We start from the raw sequence: 26,120 nt of genomic DNA, 5'->3' as shown, positions 1-26,120 counted from the left end.
CCTTTCGGTACAATGACTCAGTATATTCCTTCCATCTTCTTTTGATACCTCCTGGATCATTTAACATTCTGCCTAAAGCATCCTTGATTGTAGCAACTCGAGGTTTGAACAATTTGCTCTTCAGTTCCTTGAGCTTAAGAAATGCTGAGCGAGTTCGGCCCTTTTGATTTTTGGCAGCACATATACTAAAATTGGAACGATACAGAGAAGATTAGCATGGCCCCTGCGCAAGGATGACACGCAAATTTGTGAAGCGTTCCATATTTTATGTTAACACAATAAAGATTCAACATCCCTTTTGATCATATACTGTGCATGTGACCTCTGTGCAGCCTCCATATAGGGAGTAAATACAGTGACTTTCTGATTCAAGCAGTTGGATTAATCAAGTTTTATATTTCAGAGACTCACATCTATATAATCTCTTTAAATTAAAGACATGCTGTTGCTTATTTCAGAGGATACACAATTAAGATTTTAAATACTTAATTTAAAAATTATATTGTCTATGCTTTTAAAGGGAATATTTCTGTTACTAAAACTGTGAGTTAGTTTGTTTTGTCTTTATGTAAAATTGTGGTAATTTATTCCAGGCATCGAAATATACTGTAACATGTTTTTCATTATTTCATCATTAGCTTTTGCCTGCGATTGCTGAACAGCTACAGTGGATGCCATTTGTGAATGTCAAATATCATGAGCCTTTTGTAAAGTTTATATATTGGTCACTAAGGCAACTAGATGCTGGAACACAGGTAATTCATGAACAAGAATCTGTCTTCGTGTGGTATTCCATTTAATGTTGTTTTCATGATGTTTCATAGTGCGATATATGTTGCGTGTGTTCTTTTAGTATATCAGAACTTCTGGGTGTCTCCCTTTATTCACTGTCTGTAGTCACTGCTTTCAGGAATATGTTTTATTTCTCAATGTTGTAGACTTGATTTTTATTTATATATGTATATTTTTAAATTGTATAGAATATTTGTTTTATTACTGTCTTGTTTTTCTTAGTTGCTTTTGAGTTGACTGTGATTCCTAGCAACCTATGTAAAACAGAATGAAACCTTGCCTGATCCTTTGGTATCCTTACAGTCTGTTCTCCTTAAGCCCATTGTTAGTCTCTCTGTCAGTCTCTCTTATTGCATGTCTTCCTTTCTTTCATTGACTCTTTACTTTTCTTTCTTTTTTTTTATAAAGCAGTCTATTTATTTTATTTTTTCTTTTTTTATTAATTTCTAATGCAACATATATACTTTTTATAGCATATTCTTTCCACTTAATTTCTCCCATTCATTCATTGTTTCATTTTCCTCCCTGCACACCCCTCCCCCAGTTTGTTTTTCTCTTTGAAGAAAAAGGGAAAAAAATTTCTTTTATTGTTATGCCATCCCCCCTCGAGTTACAGTCCACTTTAATAGGCATTTCTTTTTCTGTAATTTTGTCATGAAAATAATACCTAATCCTATGGTCCTTTTAAACAGTTCTCTCCCTCATCTGTTTCCATGCAGAATACATTATTTATCCCCTCTTTTCTTAGGTTTCCCCCAACCCCTATGTCAGTGCCATTTTACAACAGTGGCACTATGCAGTATTTGTCCTTTTGTTATTGAGATAGTTCACTCAGTGTAATGTCCTCCAAAGTCACCCAGTTTTTAAAAAAATTAATTTTAATGAAAGTTTAGAGACTTAGGGTTTCCAGTCATTCATTGCTGCACTTTTCTCCCTACCCACCCCTCCCCCCAATTCACTCTTCTTGAAAAGAAAGAAAAACTCTTTCGTTGCTATGCAGTCTCCTCCCCACCCCACCAAGTCCACTCCACTATGCAACCTTCACTCTGGACTTCTGTAATGACAAGAATACCCATTCATATATACCTTTTAGACAGTTCTCTCCCTCATCTGTTTTAATGCAATATACATCATTTCTCCCTTCCTTTTCTGTCTTCCCTCAACCCTGATGTCAGTCCCATTTTACAACAGTGACCCTATGCAATATTTTTGTCATTTTGTGTCTGGGGTATTTCACTCAGCATAACGTCCTCCAGGATCACCCATTTTAAATAGTTTTTCATGAGTTCCTTGTTTTTCAGTGCAGCATAGTATTCCATTGTGTGATATACCAGACATTCATTTGTTGATGGGCACTTAGGTTGTTTGCAACTCTTTGCTATTATGAACAGAGCTGCAGTAAACATGGGTGTGCATATATCTGCTTGGGTGGCAGTTATGGTTTCTTTAGGGTATATTTCCAATAGTGGAATTGCTGGGTCAAATGGTATTTCTATTTCCAGCTTATTGAAAAAATGCCATACAGCCTTCCATAGTGGTTGCACCATTTTACACTCCCACCAACAGTGAATAAGGATTCTAGTTTCTCCACAGCCTCACCAACATTTGCCTTTTGCTGCTCTTTTGAGTTTTGCTATATTTCATAGTTGTTTTGAGACTCTTTACTTTTCTAAGTATGATATCCTTTTCCAGAGACTGGCCCTTCTTAAAAATATGCCCAAAGTATGAGACAAAGTCTCATGATTCTTGCCTCTAGAGGGCTCCCTAGCTGTACTTCTTGCAAGAAAGCTTTTGTTTGTTCTTTTGGTAGTCTATGGTATATTCTGTACTCTTTACCAACACCACAATTTAAAGGTATCAGTTTCTTTCGTCCTTCTTATTCGTTGTTCAAATTTCATGATCACGTGAAGCAAGTGAAAAATAATATCTTGGGTTAGGTTATTAGGATAATTTAATTGAGAAATTCAAACTGGATTCAAAAGAGGCTGTGAAATGAGGGATATCATTGTCAAATGGATCTTGGCTGAACACAGAGAATATCAGAAAGATGTTGACTTGTGTCTTATTGACTATGTAGAGGCATTTGACTATGTGGATTATTATAAGAGTGAGAATCTTAGAACACTTGAATCCTTTATTTAAGTGTTCATTCAGTTAATAAATAACAAAATAAAATTTGGAATTGTTTGGTTCAGTTTAGGTCCTGTGAAATGTAAGAAACAGATTAGCCATCCTGTACAATACTGGTGTTTAAGTAATATAATGTAGTCTAATTATTGACACAGTGACTGTAACAATGGGCTCAAGCGTGTTTTTGATGATTAGGATGGTGTAGGATAGGGCAGGGTTCTGACCTGTTGTTTATAGTGTAGCTTCGTGAGTTATTGTTCATAGCATTGCAATGAGTTGAAGACACTTAGCAACAGCAACAACATAAAATAATCTATATTGAGACTATATCTTTTGTATCTTGCCTTTTTAGATATGAGTAAGCATACTTGTATGTGCACACAGACACACACTTTTCTTTATTTGTATTAGTTGTGTGTCCCGTCAATCAAAACAGATCTATTAATATGACTCTCATTTTACCACATTTTGCTTTTTGATTGCCTGTTTTTGCCAAAGATTAGCCAAATCCTTACTTGCAGCTATTAAAGGCTAGCCTTTAACAAAGTGTAATGAAAGGTAATTTTATTTTCCTTTCAGATAGTTTTCTCATTTTAATTAAAATGTTTTATCTTTAAATATTTTGGGGGCACTCTACTTTAGGTGCTATTATAAAGAGTATTCCTAACTTGCACCTGTTATTCTGGTGAAAAGTCTCATTCTTGGTACTCTTTCATTCATTTATTGATAGTATTTATACTTTTCATGATTTAGCTTAGCTTGAGATTTTAAAATCTTTCTATTCTGAGATGACCAATTTTAAATATTTGTAAAATAATTTTAATATCTCTTATATTAAGAGAAAGGTGTGTGTCAAGGATGTGTTCTATCTCCATATCTTTTCAGTCTATATGTGGAACAGATTATGTGGGAGGCAGGGTTCTATGAGGAGAAGTGTGGCATCAGGAGTGGAAGAAGACTCATCAACAGTCTGCATTATGCAGATGACACCACCATGCTTGCTGAAACTGAGGAGGATCTGAAGCTCTTGCTGCAGAAGGTCAAGGACTATAGCCTTCAATAATGGATTGAGGCTCAACATGAGTAAAACAAAGATTCTCACCCCTGGGCCGATTGGCAGCATCATGATAGATAGTGAAGAGATTGAGATTGTTGACAGCTTCAGTTTTGACAGCTTGGCTTTACAATCAACACTCTTGGTACCAGCAGCCAGGAAATGAAAAGACTAATTGCATTGGCAAAATCTGGTGTCAGAGCTCTCTCCAAAGTACTGAAGAGCAATGATGTCAGTCTGGAGATTAAGGTACACCTGATAACAGGCCATGGTCTTTGCAATTCTGGACTATGACTAGGGATGATAGAAGGAGAATTGATGTCTTTGAGCTGTGGTGCTGGAGAAGAGTATTGAAAATACCGTGAACTGCTAGGAGAACAAACAAGTTCATCCTGGAGAAGGTGAAGCCAGGCTGCTCCTTGGAGACAAAGATTCTGAAGCTTCGTCTGACATACTGGGACATGTTGCATGGTGGGATCAGTTGTTGGAGAGGGATGCCATGCTTGAGAGGGTGGAGGAACAGAGCAGTAGAGGAAGACCCTCTATGAGGTGGATTGATTCAGTCACTGGGATAATGGGAATAGGTGTGTTGGAGACAGTAAGATTGGCAAGGGATTTTAAGGCTGTTGTACATAGGGCCGCAGGTGACTCGACAGCACATAACAACAACAACAATCTTTCTAGCCTTTAAAAAAGATTTTTTAATGCCTTTTTGTAAGAGGATGGGTGGGTGGGCCTTTGCTTCTGCTGCCCAAAGGAGAGATAAAAGTGTAGGTTCTTTACCAGGCTTCTGTTGAAGCAAACAATTTGAGAACTTGCTGGTGGAAGGTAGAAGTTCTGCCCCCACCCTCCCCACTAGGTCTGCACTGATAACCTCCATGCTAGTGTAATAGGAGTATCCTGTTACTGTAATAGGTATGGCATCTACTGATATTGCATTATATAGGCTGGTAAGGTTGGAAGTTAAGGATCCCTTTTGGCCTTGCTGGCGTGGATGGGGGTTGGGTAACGGATTTTTCTGTGGTATCTGGCTAGACTGTACTAGTTTTTTCTAAAAGATTTCTGTCTTGCTAGACTGCACTTTTCCTAATCCTTCACTAGAGAATGAGGTATATGTTGGGGTGTTTTTGTTCGCACCTCCTCATAGTTCTTTGTTACCTTTTTGCCTAACTCCTCAACAAAGAAAGGAAGAAAAAAGAAAATCCACTACTGTGGATTTCTTGGGTGTTGGGGTCCCTATCCACTCTGTTGGCTTCTTGTCACCTCTCAGCTTATATTGTTTTTATAAAATGTCTAGGTTTTAGTGTACTCAGAACAGGATGGCTAGAGGAATGTACATCTGTTTCATCTCTCCAGAAGCAAAGGTATTTTATATCTCTGGAAATTTAGTGGTAAAAAGTTGTACTGCCAACCTAAAGACACATGCTTTGAATCCTCCAGCTGGTCTATGAGAGAAAGATGGGCAGTCACCTCAGTGCAGTTTATTGCCTCTGAAAATCTTCTGGAGGATCAGCTGTGGCCCAACTCAGTGGTACATAACAACGACAACATATGCTGGGTTAAGTTGTTTTTTAAAAACATTTTTTGCATACTCTTAGAGAAGGTTATTAGGGAGCTCTGGTGAGTATTGGTAAGAAGCTGCACTGCAGTTCCAAAGTCACAGGGTTCGAATCCACCAGCTGCTCTGTGGGAGTAAAATGGGCTGTCTCCTCCCATGCAGTTACTACCTCTGAAAATCCTTAGGAGGGTCAGCTATGAGATGACTCGATGGCACAACAGCAACAGCATCAGAGAAGATAACCAACTTTGCTTGCAGAAAAACAAACAAACAAACAAAAACACCAAACCTTGAAGCTCTTTTTAATGGAACTCAAAGACTTCAGTATGGACTACACTTTAACCTAAAAAAAGCTGAAATTTTTACAAGTGGACTGGTAAACAATCACATCATAAATGCAGAAAATATTTGAAATTGCCAAGGATTTAGTTTTAATAGGATCTGCAATCAATGGACATGGAAGCAGCAGTCAAGAAGTTAAACAGTCTATTGCATATCTGCTGCCAAGGACCTCTTTAAAGTCCTGAAGAGTAAAGGGTGTCAGTGTAAAGACTAAGGCCGACCTAAACCACAGTATTTTCACTTGCTTCATGTGCATGTGAAAGTTAGACAGTGAATATGAAAGAGCATAGAAGAATTAATGCCTGAATCGTGAAGTTGGTGAGGAATATTGAATAAATAGCATAGACTGTCAAAAGAACAAACAAATCAACAAACAGATTGGAAGAAGTGCAGCCAGGGTTCCCCTTAGGAGCAAGGATCATCAAACTTTGTCTCACGTGGCTTTGAGTGTGTTATCTGGAAGTTTTCATCCCTGGAGGAGGATGTTGTATTTGGAAGAGGAGAGGGCCTGCTAAAGAGAGGAAGACTTCCACTGAGATGGATGCAATTATTGAGTCGTTTCTCACTTCTAATTTTATTCTTAGAAAATGACTGTTTTAAGTTTCTTGATTTACCAATCTGTACATTTGTTTTTAGAGAACTTATACTTAATTTTAAGGAGGCCTGGAGGTGCATCATCTAAGTGCTTGATTGCTAATCCAATGTTGATTCAAACCCATCCAATTGCTGTGCTAGAAGAAAGACATGACAGGTTTCTATAAAGATTACCAAAACCAAACCCATTCCTGTCCAGGCAATTCCGACTCCTGGTGACCCTAGAGGAGAGAGTAGAACTTCCCCATAGGGATTCCAGCGCTATACACCTGCCCTCTGCAGAGCTCCTGATGTGTTTGAACCACCTCTTTTGAAGGAGCAGCCAAACATTTCAGGCACTACACTGCCAGGCTCTAGAAAGCCTAGGAAATCCTGTGAGGCAGTTCTCTCCCACGTAGGGTTGCTGCAAGTCAGGAATTGACCCATTGGCACCTATCAACAACATAATTTACCTACTTTTAACCCATTTTAATTAATTAAAAAGTGACTGGTTTTTAGTACATATGTGTGATTGTAGCATTCAAAATGTACTAAAGTTAGAGTGGGGTTTTTTTTTTCCTTCTGTTTTTCTGAATCTGAATAAGTATGCTTTTGTTGTGTGCCATCAAGTAGGAATTGACCTACAGCTGACCCTCCAGCCGGTTTTAAGAGGCAGAGTTGCCCATTCTTCTTCTGCTGAATAGGTGTACTGAGAGAATTTTCTGTTGTTAACAGCATTCAACTTTGACATCAACATTGAGAAGATTGGGTGAAGACATATTCAAAGGAGTAGTAACTAAGGGAACCCAGGATAACTCTCTTGAGCATTCTGCAGAGATTAAACCAAAGATGGCTGCTTTTTTTAAGAGCTCAAATTTGTCACTGCGATTTTTATCAACTTTAATTGTTCTTAAAACGGTAACTCAAGGTAAGATCTTAAATGTTTTTATGGTAGAATTTTTGATAAGCAATTTGAAGAAAATCTCTATAATAAAGCAGTTCTTATAATACAGGCTTTACCTTTTCAGAATCAGATTTTATGTCATTTACAATGGTAACACATACTTTAAACTCTAATTTGTGTAATCTTATAAAAAAGAATATTCAGCCAGATTGTCAGCACTTTCTGGACGGTGTAGGCCGCCTTCCTCGCAACCTTTGCTTACTGCTCTGATTGTGTGCCATGTAGTACTGAAAATGCTTGTGAATTTATTCTTTTTCACCAAATGGCCTTGGGCTCAACCCAGGCCACCACTGTTTTGTTTTCTTTTTTATTGTGTTAAATACATAGGTAATAAGACACCACGACTCTTTTTTGTTTATTTTTTAAAGTTTTTGAGCAAAAGATTACGTATCATGTTGTTTTTTCATTCACTATTTCATATGTTTTGTTTTAGAACATTAAGTATAACTAATAAGTTTAATAAAATAATTATCTGATCAGCCCATTTCTCTTCATACAAGAATCCTCGATCCAAGAATGATTCAGTGTGTATGCCACTGTTGTAAATAAAAATCTGTTGGAACATAGCCATGCTAATTTTTTTTACCGATCTATGGCTGCATTTATGCTACAGAAATGTGAATAGTTGCAGCAGAGACTATATATCTTATCTAGACTATAGGTTATCGAGTAGTGCTAGAACAGGAAGGCTACATCTCGCTGGCTTTAACAAACAGAACTTACTTTTCTCACAGTGAAAGAGACTGGAAGTCCAAGTTCAATGTGCCACCTCCAGGGGAAGGCTTTCTCTGTGTAGAAGAAGGTTTTTGTCTTTGTGAACTTTTACTAAAAAATAATTTTATGTGATTGAGTATCTCTCTTCCTTCAGCATGCTTCCTGCTCTTTTTCGTGTATTAAGAGAATGACTCAAAACATACTCTATAGAAATCCTGCCTCATTAACATTGACAGACAACTTAATCTCAAACACAGTTACAGCTATAGATGTAGAAATTAGGACAACATGGTTCAGTCTATAATACTGTATGAAACCCACTAGCTAAAGCTTGTAATCTTTGCATCTGGCCCTTTGCAGAAGTTTGTCAACTCATGTTCTAGTTTCCGGCAAATCGAATCTGACATCCACTTGATCTGCCAGTTTGTTTTCAGGGCTGTAAAATGCATTGAGGCGACTGCCTGTCTTTCTTCCAAGGAGTATGCTGGTGTATGTGAACTGCCAGAGAGGCGCTGCGTTTGGGTTAGCAGTGGAACTCCAGAAGGACTATGCCACCAGGGTGCCCTGCTCTACTGCTAGGTTGGATATGCAGTTGCCACACAGAACTCACAGACATTAATCACAATTATGGAGTTAATTGTTCTTCTTTTGTGTCATCAAGTCAAGTACAACTCATTGCGAACCTCTGAACACAGATCTGAACCCTGTCCTGTCCTGTGCCATCCTTATCTTCGCTAGCATACTTGAACACATAGCTGCGTCACTGTGTCAGTCCATCTCACTGAGGATCATCCTTTCCTCCCCTGACTATCTTTCCAAACATGATGCCCTTTCCAGGGAATAGCCCTCCTAACAACATGCCCAGAGTCTGTGATATGAAGCTTTGCCATCCTTGCCTCTAAGGAGCACTCTGGCTGCACTTTCTCTAAGGCATATCTGTTTGGTTATTTTTCAGTCCATGGGATATTCAGTACTTTTTTTCAGTACCATGAATTATTCTTTTGTCACCTTAAATGGCATTAAGTAGGGAAATACAATTCTAGTTGGAAACATTGAGAATGTCATTCTTCAACCAGGCACCTTCTCCTCGGGTGTGTATGCACACAGACCTTCCTCTATCCCTTGAGTTCTGCCCCATGGCCAGGTGAGACAAGTGTTACAAAGCTCCTTTTGTTCTCCCTCCTCTACCCTGAACTCAGCCTAGACTAAGGCATTCCTCCTTGGGTCCTCTCTGCTTTATCTCAAAAAAAGTTGCTGGTTCTCCCCCCCTCTACTGCAGCTCCCATGTCTCAGTCTGGCTCCTTTTCCTGCAGAAATCTCTGGTTCCAGATAGAAAATACGTACTGCGTTCTGTGCTCCTTTCTTGGTGGTAGTGACATTTCTGTGTTTTGCCTCTGAAGCGGATCAGTTCATGTCTGGCAGGATAGCAAAACTGAGCAATTCCCTCACACATCTTATTTGGATTTTCTCTCAAAAAAATTTGCTGTTTAACTTATTTACGGTAGTTGCAGGCTATTTGAGGGGATTCTGGTGATGTAGTCCATAGTGAATTTTCCTGCTAACCTAAAGGCTGTATGTCTCTGACATTTTATCCACCAGTGGCATCACAGGAGAAAGATGGGCACTGTGAGTCAGAACCACTGCAGATCTCGTTCTTATTGTTGTGTACCATTGTGTCAGAACTGGCCCATAACAGGTTCCATAGAACCTTCCAGCAGGTTTTCTGAGGCAGTAAATTGCATGAGAGGAGATTGCCCATCTTTCTCCCACAGAGCACCTGGTGGATTTGAACTGCATACTTCTTTATTGGTAGCGCAAACCTCCTTAGTGAGCCACAGACACCTCACATTTCGGTAGTCTTTCAAAGGTTTCTTGGCTTTGTGAGTAAGGAGCTGTGCTGCCAACCCAAAAGTACATTGTTCAAATCCGCCAGCTGCTCCTTGGGAAAAAAGGTGGACAGTCTCCTGTGTGATTTGCAGCCTCTGGAAACCTTCTGGAGAGTTGGCTATGAGTTGATTCTAACTCCGCAGAACAGAAAAGCAACAACAAGGGCAACCATAAAGTAAACGCCAAAGCCAATGACTAGAAAGTCCATATTTAAGAATCCACTGTAGCACTGGATGTTTTAAAAGCCTTAACCTTGTGAAAATGAAGAGTATAAATATATACATAATGGAAGAATTAATACATTAATAAAGATAACCACTAAGTTAAATAGCAGAAATAAAGGAATTTTACATTTTTCTGACGTTCGAAGATTAGGTATAATAAAAATTCTAAGATGCCCAAGTGATGTAATATAATAGCAGTTAAAATTCCAATATGCCTTGTGTAACTTGAGGAAGCAGTAAAGGGATACTGTGAAAATAAGTAGTGGAGAATATGATGATTTGCAAATGAGTATAACCAAAACACTGGGGATAGAGGCTTACCTTGGCAGATTTAAAAATGATTGTAATAATAGTAATAGCTTAGTGAAGTTGATTTAAACCACCAGAATAGAACAATGGGAATAAGATGTGTTCAGAAATGGCTCTTCATAAATATTTATTTAGTGAATGCATGTGAATGCTTCCTTGTGAGTCAATTTTTGAAAAAAAGAATCATGAGAATAGACCTTGCTCTCAAAGATACTAGGATCTGTGGTTAAGTAGATAGTAAAGATTTCATTCTACTTCATTTTCAGATTAATGGTGTGCTGAAACTTTGGGCAGTGTGCTACTGAAGTAAAGAAGAATAACTTACTTCTGGTGGTGTGAAGGAAGGGCTGAAGAGAGGATTTAGTACAAATTAGCACTTGAGCTAGACCATCGAGGATGTGTAGAATTTCATAGGCAGAGGATAAAAGGAGACCATTCCTGGGCGAACAGTATAAGCAAAAGCCTGTAGTTATGAATGGGCTTGTCATATTAGACCACCAATGAGTTGTCAAATAAAGGATTTGATGGGATCATAGATGGTCCTTGAATGCCATGTTAAGGAGTCTAGATGTACATTTTTATTTCAGAGGATCTTTGCCATATAAGCTGGCCCTATTTATTTAGCAGCGTTTTTACAAATTTCCTTCTATTTTGCTTTCCTGCTTTATTAAATATTAGATTTCTTGTGAAAATGGATTTCAGCTTTAATGGAATAGCAGGGACTAGTTTCAACTTTATCCTGAAAGTAAACAACCTGCAAAGAAAAAAAAAGGATAATGAAAGAATTTGTTTCTTGAAGACGGGAACCTCTCCAAAGTGCTAAAGAGATAATGATGTCAGTTTAAAGATTAGGTGCATCTGAAGCAAGCCATGGTCTTTTCAGTTGCTTGCTATGAATAAGACAGTGATCACTGAGAGAAGAGAAATGAACAAGGTGAGCCTTATCATTGCTGAGCTTAATACCTGGAGAGAATTTCCACATGGTGGAAAAGGGGAATGTAAAATGACCTAGGCATCGTCCCTGAGAATTTGTGTAAACCAAGCAGGCTACCGTTTGTAGAATGTAATATTAAAGAAGCTAGCACGTCATGAAGAGGAGGAGTGAGTCCACTGGGAGAGAGCAACAGCGATCTGCAGAGTATGTCATGTAATTTTTAAGCTGAGTAGTGATCAGTACACGTGTGAGGGAATGATCAGATTTGAGACAAGAACTATCAGGCATAGATGGTACAATCCTGGTAGTTCACCATGCCAAGGAAAGTTGTCTTTACCACTGAAATTCTCAATTATTTCACTTTACTTGGATCCACAGTCAACACCTTTGGTACCAGCAGTCAAGAAATCAGAGAACATATGTTGCAGTGGGAAAATCTGCTATCAGGAACCTCTCCAAAGTGCTAAAGAGATAATGATGTCAGTTTAAAGATTAGGTGCGTCTGAAGCAAGCCATGGTCTTTTCAGTTACTTGCTGTGCATAAGAAAGTTTGACAATGACTAAGAGAATGACAGAAAAACCAATGCCTTTGGGTTGTGTTGGCGAAGAGTACTGAATACCCCATGGACTGCTAAAAGGACAAAGAAAGATGTCTTGGAGAAAGTGCAACCAGGGTGCTCCTTGGAGGCAAGGATGGTGATGTTTCATCTGATAATACTTTGGGCATGTTCTCAGGAGGGGCCAGCCCTTGAAATAGGACATTATGCTTGGAAAGGTGGAGGGTCAGTGTAAGAAAGAAAGAGCCTCAACAAAGTGGATTGGCACAGTGACTGTAACAAGGGACTAAAGTGTGTCAGAGATGTTAAGGATGACACTGTTCATGGATTGCTATGAGTTGTAGTCAATTTGATGGCACATAACAGTATTATTAAAAATACCTTTTTAATGTAATCTTTGAAATCTTTAAGAACTATATCTGCTTCCACTGGAAATAAACAGAACTAAGACAAGATCCCATCTTTAGATTACTACTTACAAAAGGACAGTTCTGTGTTTGTATAGGGAGCTTCTAGTGATGGAGTCTGGAGGAAGTTGGGCTACTGAAACAAAGACCATGCTACTTGGGCAGTTGAATCCACTAGTAGGAGAAAGATGGGCAGTCTCCTCAATGTGGTTTACCACCTTGGAAACCCAATGGAAGGACTTCTGTGAGTTGTTCCACAGCAGTTTGTTTGTTTTTTTTTTTTTAGCAGTTTGTTTTTTATATGTAGTGCATCTTACCAGTCTCCTAACGACATGCCCCAAATATGGGAGATGAAGGTTAATCATCCTTGCATCTGAGGAGTATCCTGGTTGCACTTCCTCCAGGACATAATTGCTTGAACATGTTTTCAAGGAGGGACTAGTCTTAGGAAGAAAGCATCTTGCTGGGGAAAGCCTAGTGAAAAATAGGAAAACACTCATGGAGATAAATTTAACACAGTGACTTTAACAATGGACTTATGCATGTCAGAGATGTAAATATTTACCAGAGGGGACTGCCTCCCTTTCACCTATGGAGTAGCTAGTGAATTCGAACCCATGACCTTCAGTTTAACAGAAATATACTATGCCACCAAACTCTTTAGCTCCCATTATAGTGAATTAATTATTGGAAGTCTGTTTTTCTTCTTTGTTATAAGAAGACATTTTCCTTGTTGTTGTTTTGTGCCATGGAGTCGCTTGCGACTCATAGCGACCCTGTGTACAACAGCCCTGAACCCTGCTCTATCCTGTGCCAATTGCACTGCCTCTGACACACACATCCCGATTACCCCAGTCACTGAATCAGTCCACCTCATAGAGTGTCTTCCCCTCCTCCGCTGTCCCTCCACCCTCCCAGGCATGATGTTCCTCTCCAAGGACCTGTCCCTCCTTACAGCATGTCCAAAGTATGTCAGACGAAGCCCCAGAATCCTTGCCTTCAAGGAGTAGCCTGGTTTAACCCTCTCCAGGATGAATCTGTTTGTTTTCTTGGCAGTCCATGGTACATTCAGTACTCTGCTCCAGCACCACAGCTGAAAGGCATCAATTCTCCTTCTGTCCTCCCTAGTCATTGTCCAACTCTCTGCTGTGTAACAAGTGATTGCAAAGACCATGGCCTATATCAGACACACCTTAGTCTCCAGAGACTTGTACATAGGGTTGTTATGAGTTGCAAGAAACTTGACAACACATAACAACAACAAGGTTCAAGTTTGACACTAATTAAACGCTAGGTAATATGGTAAGCTCTTTATTGTCTCTGTGTCTTATTATACCCATAGTGTAGTTGAAGTTTGTAGCTGTTAAATAGTTATCCAGTTCAGCCTCATTTAATTTCTAAAGTCCACGTAATTCACTGCTATTACAGATTTCTCAAGAGAATATCCTCTATAGAATAACCAAAGTTAAAATGGTAATAACAAACAATTATATAAAAAATAAAGTATACTCTCTTATCTTACACTGCAACAAATTCTCAGAGAACTAAGATTTTAAATGTAAGAAAAATCTCAAATCAGAATAATACTTTCTTTAACTCATAAAGAGTTTTTTATCTGACTGATGGTATAATTAAAAATTTAAGAGAAAAATAGTCTTTGGACTAAATATATATATAGTAATTATTTAATTCACAAGGCTATAGGTGTTGATGTTATTAATATCTCAGTTTTACAAATGAGGAAATTTATAGATGCTAAAAAAATTATCATATATGTGTTCTGTGATCGAATAATGTTGAAGTGAACGCTGGTAAACAAATTGGTCCCCTCTTTTAAAATAATATTTTATTGTTCTTTCAGTGAAAGTTTACCCAGCAAGTTGTTTCACTTTTCAGTTACAACACATATTGCTGTGTGTTGGCTACATCTTTCACAGTGTTTTTACATTCTTCTAAATTACATTCTAGATGTTTCCCTTCCAGTCACTTGGTTTCTCTATCCCCTTGCCCTTTCATCTTTGCTTTAGGTGATTTCTTGGCCTTTTGGCTGCATGTTGTTGTTGTGTACTGTTGAGTAGGAACCGACCCATACCTGACCCTCCCGTGGATTTTCAGAGGTAGTAAATCACACAGCAGGAGATTGGTCATCTTTCTCCTGCAGAGCACCTGGTGGATTCAAACTCTAGGTCTTTGGATTGCAGTGCATTTGGTTACTACTAGACCACCAGACCTCCCTTTGGTTGCATAGAGATGATTTTATAAAGGTTTGAAGCGTTCACTGGTCACATTATGTGCCATCAAGTCAACTACAACTCATAGCGACCCTATGAACAATTGCTCTGAACCCTGCCCTGTTTTGAGCTAACTTCATAGTTTCAGACACATCTGACCCCCTTGACACAAACTCTGTGTCAATGCATCTCATCCAGGGTCTTCCTGTCCTGCGCTGACCCTCCATCCTTTCGAGCATGATGTCCTTCTCCAAGGACTGATCCCCTTGGCAACATGCCCAAAGTATATGAGATGGAGTTTTAAAATCTTTGCCTCCAAGGAGCTTCATCCTCTCCAGGACAAACCTGCTTATTCTCTTGGTGGTCCGTGGCATGTTCAATCTTCTTCTCTAGCACCACAACTCAAAAGCATCAAGTCCTTGTGTCTTCCTTAGTCATTGTCCAGCTCTCAGAGGCATAGCAAGCAATTGAGAAGACTATGGCCTGGATCAGGCACACCTTAGTCTCTAGACTGACATCATTGCTCTAGCCCTCTTGACATGTCCTTAACATCAGACTTTAGTAAAGCAACTTGTCTTTTGATTTCCTGACTATTGGTGCCAAGAGTGTTAATTGTGGATCAGAGTAAAATGAAATTGTTAACAACCTCAGTCTCTTCTCCATCTATCATGTTTCTGCCAATTGGCTTTGTGGTGAGGATCTTTGTTCCCATGATACTGAGATGTAATCCATATTGAAGACTACAGTCCTTGACCTTCAGGTCCTCCTCAGATTTAGCAAGCAAGGTTGTATTATCCACAAGGTTGTTGATAGTTACTGGTTGTTATTGTTAGGTGCCATCAAGTTGTAGATGACCCATAGTGTGACCTCATGAATGAAAGATCTGAACAATTGTATAACTTTATTTCTCCAAGTTCATAGAGTTTCCAGAGGCAAGCTATTTTGGAAGTGGATGCCACTCCTGGTAGTAGTCTTTATTTTGAGAGCTAGTTTGTTAGCTGAAAGATGACCCCAGTGTGGTTTCAGTTCAGTATATGGAGTATCTCAGCATCATAGCTTCCAGGAGTTCTCTACTCTTAACTTATGCAGTAAGTCTGGAGTTTTGAAAAAAAAATAATTTCTGTTCCACATTTGTCTTCCAGTCTGTCAGGACTCATAGGAGCACCAGTGGCTTCATAGTCCATAGGGAGAGTTACTCTGATAACTGCGAGGTAGCACATCTCTGAGTCCACTGTCAGGGGAAGGTAGGTAACATCCCGTGTAATTTTTATGGCTTCCCAAAAACCTGATGGAGGGTCAGCTATCAATCAGTGTTGACTTGATGGTAATGATTTTGAGTGTGAAAGTCCATTTTGACTCCATGTCATTGAATTTGAGTTTTGTGTCTATCAGTTCATCTGTTGCAGCTCTGATGAGAATGGTTAATTGACATTGGTAACCAAGTACTGTCTAGTTCTGATCTCAGCGTAGTTAAGGCCATGGTCCATGTAGACTATTAGTCCTGTAGATTCGTTTGTTCTCAGAATCTTTGATTCCTTTTCTTTCTTCTTTGCTCCAGCCGAGCTGAGATCATTGATTGTAAGTTAGATGGCCACTAGTAAGCTTTTAAGATTCCTGACACTACTCACCAACAAGGATATAGAACATAAACTTTGTCAACTGTATTATGCCAGTTGAGCAAGTAATCCTCCAAGACTAAAGCTTCAAACCCAGAAAACCTTCTCTTGAGTATTTGGTGTGTCTAAGAAATTCTAGTGGTGTGGCATGTCAGGTATTGTGCTGCTGACCACAAGGTCAATGATTTCAGTCCACTGTAGGAGGAAGATGGGAAATCTCCTCCCATAAAGATTTACAGCAACAGTAATCCAATGGAGTGTCACTATGAGTTGGAATTGACTCATCAGCCTTGGTTTTGGTTTGTTAAGAAGTATCTGTAACTGTGTAACCAATATGCTTTATTATAAATGTTGTTAGGCATAGTCGAGTACAGTATGACTTACAGCGACCCTAAGAACAGACCTGAATCCCTTCCTATCCTGTTTCATCCTCTCTGTCTCTAATATACATGAACCCATTGCTGTAGTCACAATGTCAATCCATCTCAAAGGGTATCGTCCTCTCTTGCTGACCCTCCACCCTTCTAACCATGATATCCTTTTTCAAGGACTAGCCTCTGCTAGCAACATGTCCAAAGTATGAGAGAAGACACTTTTTCACCCTTGCCTCCGAGGAGCACTCCAGCTGCTCATTTTCCAAGACATACCTATTCGTTCTTTTGGCAGTGATGAGATACTCAGTACTCTTCTCCGACACTACAACTCAAAGGCTTCACTTCTCCGTCTGTCATCCTTATTTATCATCCAGCTCTCAGATGCATAGCAAGTAATTGAAAAGACCATGGACTGAATCAGGTGCACTTTATTGTTCAAACTAACATCACTCCTCTTCAGTATTTTGGAGAGATCCCTTACAGTGGGCTTGCCCAAGCTATACGCCGTCTTGTTTCCTGACTGCTGGTGCCAAGGATGTTGATTGGGGATCCAAGCAAGATAAAATCATTGACAGTTTCAGTCCTATCTCCATTTACTATGTAGCCCACTTGTCCAGTGGTAAGGACCTTTGTCTTCTTGATGTTAAGATGCAACCCATGTTGAAGGCTCTAGTCTTTGGTCATCTGCAACAAATGCTTCAAATTCCCTTTTTCAGCAAGCAAGGTTGCATCATCAGCACAGTGCAGGTTGTTGTTGAATCTTCCTCACATCCTGATGCCTCATTCTTCTTTGTAGAGTCCAGCTTCATAAATTATTTTTTTCAGAATACAGATTGAATAAATATGGAGAAAAGATTCACCCTTGACACACACCCTTCCTGATTTTAAACCATACAATGTTTCCTTCTTCCATTTGAGTAACAGCTTTTTGGTCTAGTTATAGATTTTGTGTGAGCACAATTAAGTGTTCTGGGATTCCCATTATTCTTGGTATTAGCCATGTTGTTGTTAGGTGCCCTCGAGTCAAGTATGACTCATAGTGAGTGACCCTATGAACAATAGATCTGAACCATGTTCTATCGTGTGCCATCTTTACACTACCTGAAACACTAGAGCTCATTGAAGCAGTCACCCTGTCAATCCACCTGCTCAAGGGTCTTCATCTCCTTTGCTGACCCTCCAGACCCTCCACCCTTCCCAGCCTCATGTTCCTCTCCAAGGAATGGCCCCTCCTAGCAACATACCCAAAGTATGTGAGGCACAGCCTCATCATTCTTGCTTCCACAGAGCACTCCGGCTGCACCTTCTCCAAGACAAATTTGTTCTTTTGGCCGTCCGTGACATGTTCAGTGCTCTTCTCCAACACCGCAGCTCAAAGGCATCAGAAGTTCTTCTGTCATGCTTATTCATGGTCCTACTTTCAGATGCATAGCAAGTGTCTGGAAAGACCATGGCCCGAATCAGACACACCGGACCAGGTATTAGTCTCCACTGACTTGGAGACAAGTGATCGGAGAGACCATGCCTTGAATCAGATGCACCTTACCTCACCAGACTCACTGACCTAACCTAATTCAGTGTTAGCCATGTTGTTGTTGTTGTTGTTGTTGTTGTTGTTAGATGCTGTCAAGTAATGATTGATAGTGACCCTGTGAATAAAAGATCTGAACCCTGTTCTTTCCTGTACCATCCTCATACTTCATGACACACAAGAGCCCTTTGTAGTAGTCACTGTGTCAGTCCACCTAGTTGACGGTCCTCTTTTTTCGCTAACTCTCCACCCTTCCCAGCATCATGTCCTTCTCCAAGGAATAGCCCCTCCTAGTAATATGCCCCAGCTATGCTAGGTGAAGCCTCATCATTGCTGCCTCCAAAGAACATTCTAGCTGCATCCTCTTTAAGACATACCTGTTCGTTCTTTTTGGCTGTCCATGGGATGCTCAGTGCTGCCTATTCGTCCAGTAGTAAGAATCAACTCCTGATTTTGTTGATGGTTTCAATTGTTTTTCTGTTTTCTATTTTATTTATTTCTGCTCTAATTTTTAAAATTTCAATTTTTTTTAGAGGGTGTCAGGTTTTCTTGCTGTTCTTTTTAAATTTGTTGGAAATGTTGGGTTAGAGAGTTAATGGTCATTTTTTGCTGCTTTTTGTTATGTTTCCTTATTGTTATAAACTGACCTCTGATTACTGCTTTGGCTTTTTCTCAGAGATTTTGGTAAGTAGTGGTTTCATTGTCATTTATTTCAAGAAACTTCTTAATTTCAGTTTTTATTCCTTTTAGTACCCACTCATGTTCAAGCAAGGTGTTGTTCAGCTTCCAAACTTACCTTTTTTTCTCCTCTTGTTATTAATTTCTAATTTTGTAGCATTGTGATCTGAGAATATTCTTTGTATTATTTCTATGTTTTTTTTAATTTATTGATGCTTGCCTTGTGACATAAAATGTGATATGTTCTGGAGAATGTTCCATACACATTGGAGAAGAAGGTATACTGTGCTTATTTTGGGTGCATTAGCCTATAAATATTTACGAGGTCAAGTTGGTTTATTGTGTGGTTTAATTCTTGAGCATCTTTGTTGAACTTTTTTTTTGATAGTTCTGTCTTTTCTTGAGAAGGGTGTATTGAAGTCTCCAACTACGATAGTAGTGCTGTTTATTTCCTTTTTCAGTGTTGTTAATATTTGTTTTATATATTTTGCATTTCTTTCATTTAGTACATAGATATTTATTATTGTTATATCTTCTTGTTCTGTTGACCCCTTAATCATTATGTACTGATCCTCCTTGTCCATTGTGATGATTTTTGCATTGAAATTTATTTTATTGGAGATTAATATCACTACTCCTGCTTTTTTCTGGTTGCCATTTGCTTGGTATATTTTTTTGCTACCCTTTTATTTTTAGTCTTTATCTTCATTTTCCAGGTGTGGCTCTTGTAGACAGCATATTGATGGATTTTGGTTTTTTTAATTCAATCTGCTGCTCTTTTTTCTCTTCAGTGGTGCATTTAAACTGTGATTATTAAGAGATAAGGTTTCATTGCTATTATTTTGTTGAGTTCTTTTTGATGTGAAAAATATTCTTCTAATAAAATAGATTAATGGGACCTTCTAAGAATCAAATCCCTATGCACATCCAAAACCTTCTCCAACAGGGTAAAAAGGGAAGCCACAGACTGGGAAAAAGTATTTGGTAATGACATGTCTGATAAGGGACGTATATCTAGAATTTATAAAATACTTGAACACCACAATAAGATAAAGGTAAATAATCCAGTCATAAAATGGGCACAGGATATGAACAGACACTTCACTAAAGAAGACATTCAGATGGCCAACAAGCACATGAAGAAATGTTTAAAATCCCTAGCTCTAAGAGAGATGCAAATCAAGACAACTATGTCATCTCACCCCAGTAAGACTAGCAAAATTTAACAGAACAGCAAGCAACAAATGCTGGCGAGGTTGTGGAGAGACTGGAACCCTTATTCACTGCTGGTGGAAGTGTAAAATTGTGCAACTACTGTGGAAAGCAGTGTGGGGCTTTCTCAGAAAGTTGCAAATAGAGATACCATTTGACCAAGCAATTCCACTACTGGGAATATACCCTAAAGAGACCATAACTGCCATCCAAGCAGATATATGCACACCCATGTTTATCATGGCTTTGTTCACAATAGCAAAGATTTGGAAGCAACCTAAGTGCCCATCAACAAACGAATGGATAGAGAAGCTGTGGTATATTCACACAATGGAATACTACGCTGCACTGTAAAACAAGGAACTCATGCAATATTATTCAAAATGGGTGACCCTCAAGGACATTATGCTGAGTGAAATATCTCATTCACAGAAGGACAAACACTGCATAGTGCCACTGCTGTAGAATGGGACTGACATCAGGGTTAGGGTAAGAATAAGAGAAACGGGATGAATTATGTATACTGCACTGAAACGGATGAGGGAGAAAACAGTTTAAAAACAATATATTATAGGGCATTATGATTATCATAAGAGTCTGGAATGAAGGTTGCAGAGTGGAGTATACTTGGGATGGGGTGGGAAGGTGCAGGGGGATTGTATACCAATGAAGGAGTTTTACTTTTCAAAGAGAAGAGTGAATTTGGGATAGGGGTGGGGTTGGTGGGGAGAAAAGTGCAACAATGGAAATCCAAAATCTCTGTAAATGTTCATTGAAATGAATAATAATAATAAAAAAAAGAATGATTGGCTAGTTTAGAATAAGGGCAGAATTGCTAAACTGAGAATAAGATGTTTAATAATTCATTCAATAAATGTTTACAATCAACTACTCAGTCTGTTACAGACACTATGGAAAGAATAGTAAATATTCTTTAAATCTAAAAAACTGACTTCAAGCAATTTAACTTCTTTTAGAGGAAGCTATGTAACAACAAATAAATAGGTTAAATATTTATAATTTAATAGTTTAATTTATTAAATTTTGTCTCCGCAAAAAAAAAAAATTCTTCTAAAAGTTCAATTGATCTGGCTTTTAGACACCTCACTGTCAGAGAAATTAAAAACAGGCTATAATTTTTATTATCTCTAAATATTAAAGCCTCATTTGAAAAACCCTAAAACTTCCACATTACAATTATTTTAACTTTAGAATTAATCAAGGACTCTTTTTTATTTGGAAACTTGGTGCTTTTTAATATTTAGCCTATTTAATCCAAGACAGGCTTGGAACCAAGAGTTGCGTCCACTTCCTAAACAACATGACTCTGGAAACTTTGAATTTAGAGAAACAATAATTATAAAACAAGGTTCAGGTACTTTGTTCATAGGGTCGTTATGAGTTGTTCTGGACTTGATAGCACACTAGCAACAATCGTCAAAGTGTATTAATAAGAAGTAATTATTGTCAAATACAGTAGGTGGCGCTGTGATAAAACTTTTGTTTCTGTGAAGCCTTGCTTGGACAGTTCATCTCTACTCTTTGTCTTGTTGCTCAGCAAGTAATAGGTTTCTAACTAGGCAAGTCTGAACAAAATCTAGTAAATTTGCTTAGCATAAGTAAATATTATTTGTAGTGTTTTATTTTATTAAATTTAAAAAGCAGTGGTAAGTTAAAATAAATGGCTACTGTTAGTAAAAATAAAATGTATAAAAATTGATCGATAAAAATCTTTTTCTCAAAATTCTTTCGTATGTGTTTAAATACTGCATGCGATAAAATGAGAATAATACATATATTGTCATATTTTCAGCACTCTTTTTAAAAAATCTTCTTACTAAACAACAACAGAAACCAAAAAAAACACCCCAGAACCCCAGACAAATAAATGAAAAAGCTAATTGCTGTTATTTGACCAGCATAACCAGTTTTTATTACTTTAATACATTGAGAGTTTTTGAAAACTTAAATATTTTATACATTTAAACACAAATGTAAAAGTGTTGCAAGAATAACATATTGGATTGTTTGATATACTGATGTATAGTAACAAAAGCATATTCTTATTTGTATTGATCTTGGTTAAACTGAGGAATGTCAGTCCAGATTTTCAAGCTTCACAATCATCTCTAGAATGTCTTAAAAACTCAGCTCCAGGGATTCCGACTTAGCTGGTATCATCGTAGCCAAATATTGCTGCCATTTTCATTGGCTTCTGCACCACAAAAGTACTATCACCTGACATATCCAATTTTCTAAAATTGTCTTTGAATGGCTTAATGGGATCTTTATTAGGAGACACAGAAATCCTTGTTTAAAATCCATGTAGCAAGTTTCTACAAGGTTAAACTTTGAAATAAGTTAACATTTAGAATTTTAAAAGTTATTATAGAGATAGAAATACTGATACCGTTTAAGTTTTTGCAAGGATGTAGTGGTTAAAATAAAAAATAGAGCAAGAAGCTGCACTGCGATCCCAGAGGCGCACGGTTCGAATCCACCAGATACTCTGCCAGGGAAGGAGGGACAATCTCCTCCTGTACCAGTCAGATCCAATTTGACGGTACACACACACACACACACACACACACACACACACACACACGAAAATAAACATTGCTGGTGGTATTTACTACTAAACATCTGTTGTTTTCTATCTTATTATAAAAAAGAAACGGTATTTTTAAGCATTCAGATTTGAAAATTTTAAATTAAATTTACCATAGCATAATTTCTCTTCTCTTTCCTTTTGAGGTCTTAAAATTTAGGTAAGTAAAATCTAAATTTGGTCTGTGATCTCTTGTAATTTAATTTTCATTTCCTTTTAGAGTTGTTAAAAGTGATGGTATTCACGTTTTCCTTTTTTTTCTGATTACTGATTAGATGGCTGATAGTTGATTTTACATGTTAATGTTTTTCAGTTGATTATCTGGCTCAGGCATTTGATTCTCTTTGTGTGGACCTGAAGACAGATGAAGGGAAAACCTTATTTTTGGACTATCAAGCTGTTCCAGTAATATTAAGTCATCTAAGAATATCCAGTAAAGGACTCCTCTCCAATGTCATTGATAGTTTGCTTCAGATGACAGTGGAATCTAGTAAGTTTTTAAATCTTAAAAAAAAAGTAAATAGATTTTGCCATTCTCACTTGTTTTAAAAAGACAACTACAACATTTGCATTTTATAGAATAAATACTTAAGAAATATTTTTAGATTTTTAAATATTTTTATCATTCATAAACATGTTGCTTAAGAAACATTTTTATAGCTGTGTAATTGTCATTAATAACATCAGAAAGAGAAGGTTTTTTAATATAAAATTTTTATTTTATACTGATTTATTTGCAAAGTTCATATACAATGTTCTTCACACCAGATCCTTTCCATTTCCTTAACCCACTCTTCCCTCCCCTCATCAGATTATACGACCCTATGATTACCCTGTCCCCATCCTCACCTCTTACTCCCATACTCCTGCCCCGTCTTAGATTCTCATACATGTTTTAATAGTTATCTATTTGTACAGTAATGGTCTTAAACAGTATTTGTCCTTATGGGACTCAGAAAGAGTTTAAAAGTCTAATCTTTTGTTGAAAGTTTCATTAATTTACCATAGGTGCTAATAGTTGTCTCAGTGATGTGGGTCTGCCTCACCTGCTCGTTGTTGTTGAGTCAGAATACAGCTGACCCTCCGTTGGGCTTTCAGGAGCCTGTAAATTGCAGTGGAGATTGCCCATCTGTCTCTCAAGGAGCTGCTGGAAGATTCAAACCACAACAAATTTGCCTTTTAGGTTAGAAGATCAAACCCCTACAGACTATGCCCCCAGAACTCCCTAATTAAATGAGTATGCACTGCAAATATTATGTAAAGATTTGCATAGGTTCCTCCATTGTCTTTCTGTCTGTTCATTCTGACATGTTTAGTATATTCCTTGTTTGATGAATAAGGTCATCAAATATAACTCATTCTAAATTGAGAAGGAACACAGACATATTCTTATTGTTGCCCTTTTAAATTTACTGTTTTATTGGGTTTTGTTTTACGTTTTGTTTTGGGGGCACCTTAGCTGTACATTTTGGTTAATAGATTTAATGCATGTTTTGTAGAGTAGAGGCTGTTTTTCTGAGTTTTGGTTTTGTATAAGGGTGGAATGTTGACTTGAAAATGGGTGTGAGATGATGGGATTCAGCTTCCTATTTAAAAATGCATTTGGTCAGCAGCATGGGGCTAGAATCCAGTCTGGAAGTCATCTGCAGCAGCCAGATTCTACAGAGGCTTGTTTGCTGGTTCTGGTGAGGTTTAGGGTGGAATGTTGACTCGCTAATGGGTGTGAGATGATGTGATTTGGCTGGTTTTAATTGTTTTTGGTCAAACATTCTTCTAAGTGATATAGCACTGGTCCGTCCATTTGCTGTACAGAGGTAACGCTTGGTTCCTGTGATGCTAAATGCTGTGACACTGATGTGTTAAATGTGATAATGGTTACCTATGATGGACAGTGTTTGGTGGAGCTCCTTGACTAAAACAAGCTTGGAAGCAGGAGTGGCATCCACTTCTGAAATGGCTTGCCTCTGGAAACTCTATGAACATGGAGAAACGACAGAAGTTTTGCAGGTGTTCAGGTCTTTTCATTCATTCTTTCAGTATGAGTCATCTATGACTTGACTGCACTTAACAACAACAATAATTGGTATAACAGCTTTTTTAAACTTACCATTGTTGTTGTGTACTGTTGAGGAGGAACCAACCCATGGTTAACCCTTTGGATGTTGTTGTTTTTGTTATGTGCCGTCGAGTCGCTTGTGACATATAGCGACCCTATGTACAACAGCCCTAAACTCCGCTCTGTCCTGTGCCAATTGCACCATCTCTGATACACCCATCCCAATTGCCCCAGTCACTGAATCAATCCACCTCATAGAGGGCCTTCCCCTCCTGCGCTGTCCCTCCACCCTACCAAGCATTTTGTCCCTCTCCAAGGACCGGTCTCTCCTTACAACATGTCCAAAGTATGTTAGATGGAGCCTCAGAATCCTTGCCTCCAGGAAGCCGCCCGGTTTGACCCTTTCCAGGATGAATCTGTTTGTTTTCTTGGCAGTCCAGGGTACATTCAGTACTCTTTTCCAGCACCACAGCTCAAAGGCATCAATTCTCCTTCTATCCTCCTTAGTTTTTGTCCAACTCTGATGCGTAACAAGTGATTGCAAAGACCATGGCCTGTACCAGATGCACCTTAGTCTCCAGAGAGACACCATTGCTCTTCGGTACTTTGGAGAGGTTCCTAACAGCAGACTTTCCCATTGCAATATGTCTTTTTTTTTTTGCAATATGTCTTTTAATTTCCTGGCTACTGGTGCGGAAAGTGTTGACTGTGGAGCCAAGCAAACTAAAGCTGTGAGCAATTTCAGTCTCTTCACCATCCATCCTGATGCTGCCAATGTACACCCTTTGGATACATATGCTTTAAATAGAAGTCTTTTCATTTGCTTCAGTTGGCATTGATTTTTGACCTTCAAGTTTGACTTGTTGAATATAGCCAGTTTTGCTTCAGTGATTCTTTTTTCAACTGTGACCTGCCCGTTCTTGACTCTCTTTCCTATTCAACCTCTTTTCTTTACTTATTCACTCTTTGCTCTCCACTCACAGCTGACCCTCCATTGGGTTTCTGAGGCTGTAAACTACATGGGGGGAGACGCCTGTCCTCCCTCAGAGCTCCTGGTGGAGTCTGATTTCTATCAAAATGGAAGGTCCTTGTAAGTCGTAGTGAGCAGCCTGTGCTACTTGGCTGCCACTTGTGCCTTAACTCCTAATGACTTTGTGCAAAGCATGTGTAAGCTTCTGTCTACATCTTGTCTTCACTTATGAACTCTTGTTATCGGGTATTTTATGTTTATGAGATTAGTAAAAAAATCTGACTACTTTTTGTGAATTAATGTATAGCACTAACGCGTTCTGAGGTGTGAAGCAGGAGGCAAATCTGTGATGCTATATCATCGGATTTTTTTTCTTCTGGATATATTTTGTGCTGTACA

At 38.4% G+C, this 26,120-nt stretch overlaps 1 protein-coding gene across 1 annotated transcript in view; it reads left to right on the top strand.

The window, feature by feature from the left end:
• The window catches only part of CCDC138 (coiled-coil domain containing 138), a 128,675-nt gene that overhangs the window by 37,003 nt on the left and 65,552 nt on the right, over positions 1–26,120 (top strand). Inside the window, exons 11-13 of the mRNA XM_006883823.1 lie at positions 639–755; positions 7,185–7,377; positions 23,009–23,185. Coding sequence (XP_006883885.1) covers positions 639–755; positions 7,185–7,377; positions 23,009–23,185 — 487 coding nt within the window. The remainder of the gene's footprint in view (positions 1–638; positions 756–7,184; positions 7,378–23,008; positions 23,186–26,120) is intronic.

The sequence above is a fragment of the Elephantulus edwardii genome, unplaced genomic scaffold, assembly GCF_000299155.1.
Source record: "Elephantulus edwardii isolate Elephantulus edwardi_28Jun2011 unplaced genomic scaffold, EleEdw1.0 scaffold00030, whole genome shotgun sequence".
Lineage (NCBI taxonomy): Eukaryota > Metazoa > Chordata > Mammalia > Macroscelidea > Macroscelididae > Elephantulus > Elephantulus edwardii.
Note: the sequence above shows the minus strand (reverse complement) of the source record. Positions and strands in the feature narration are given on the sequence as shown.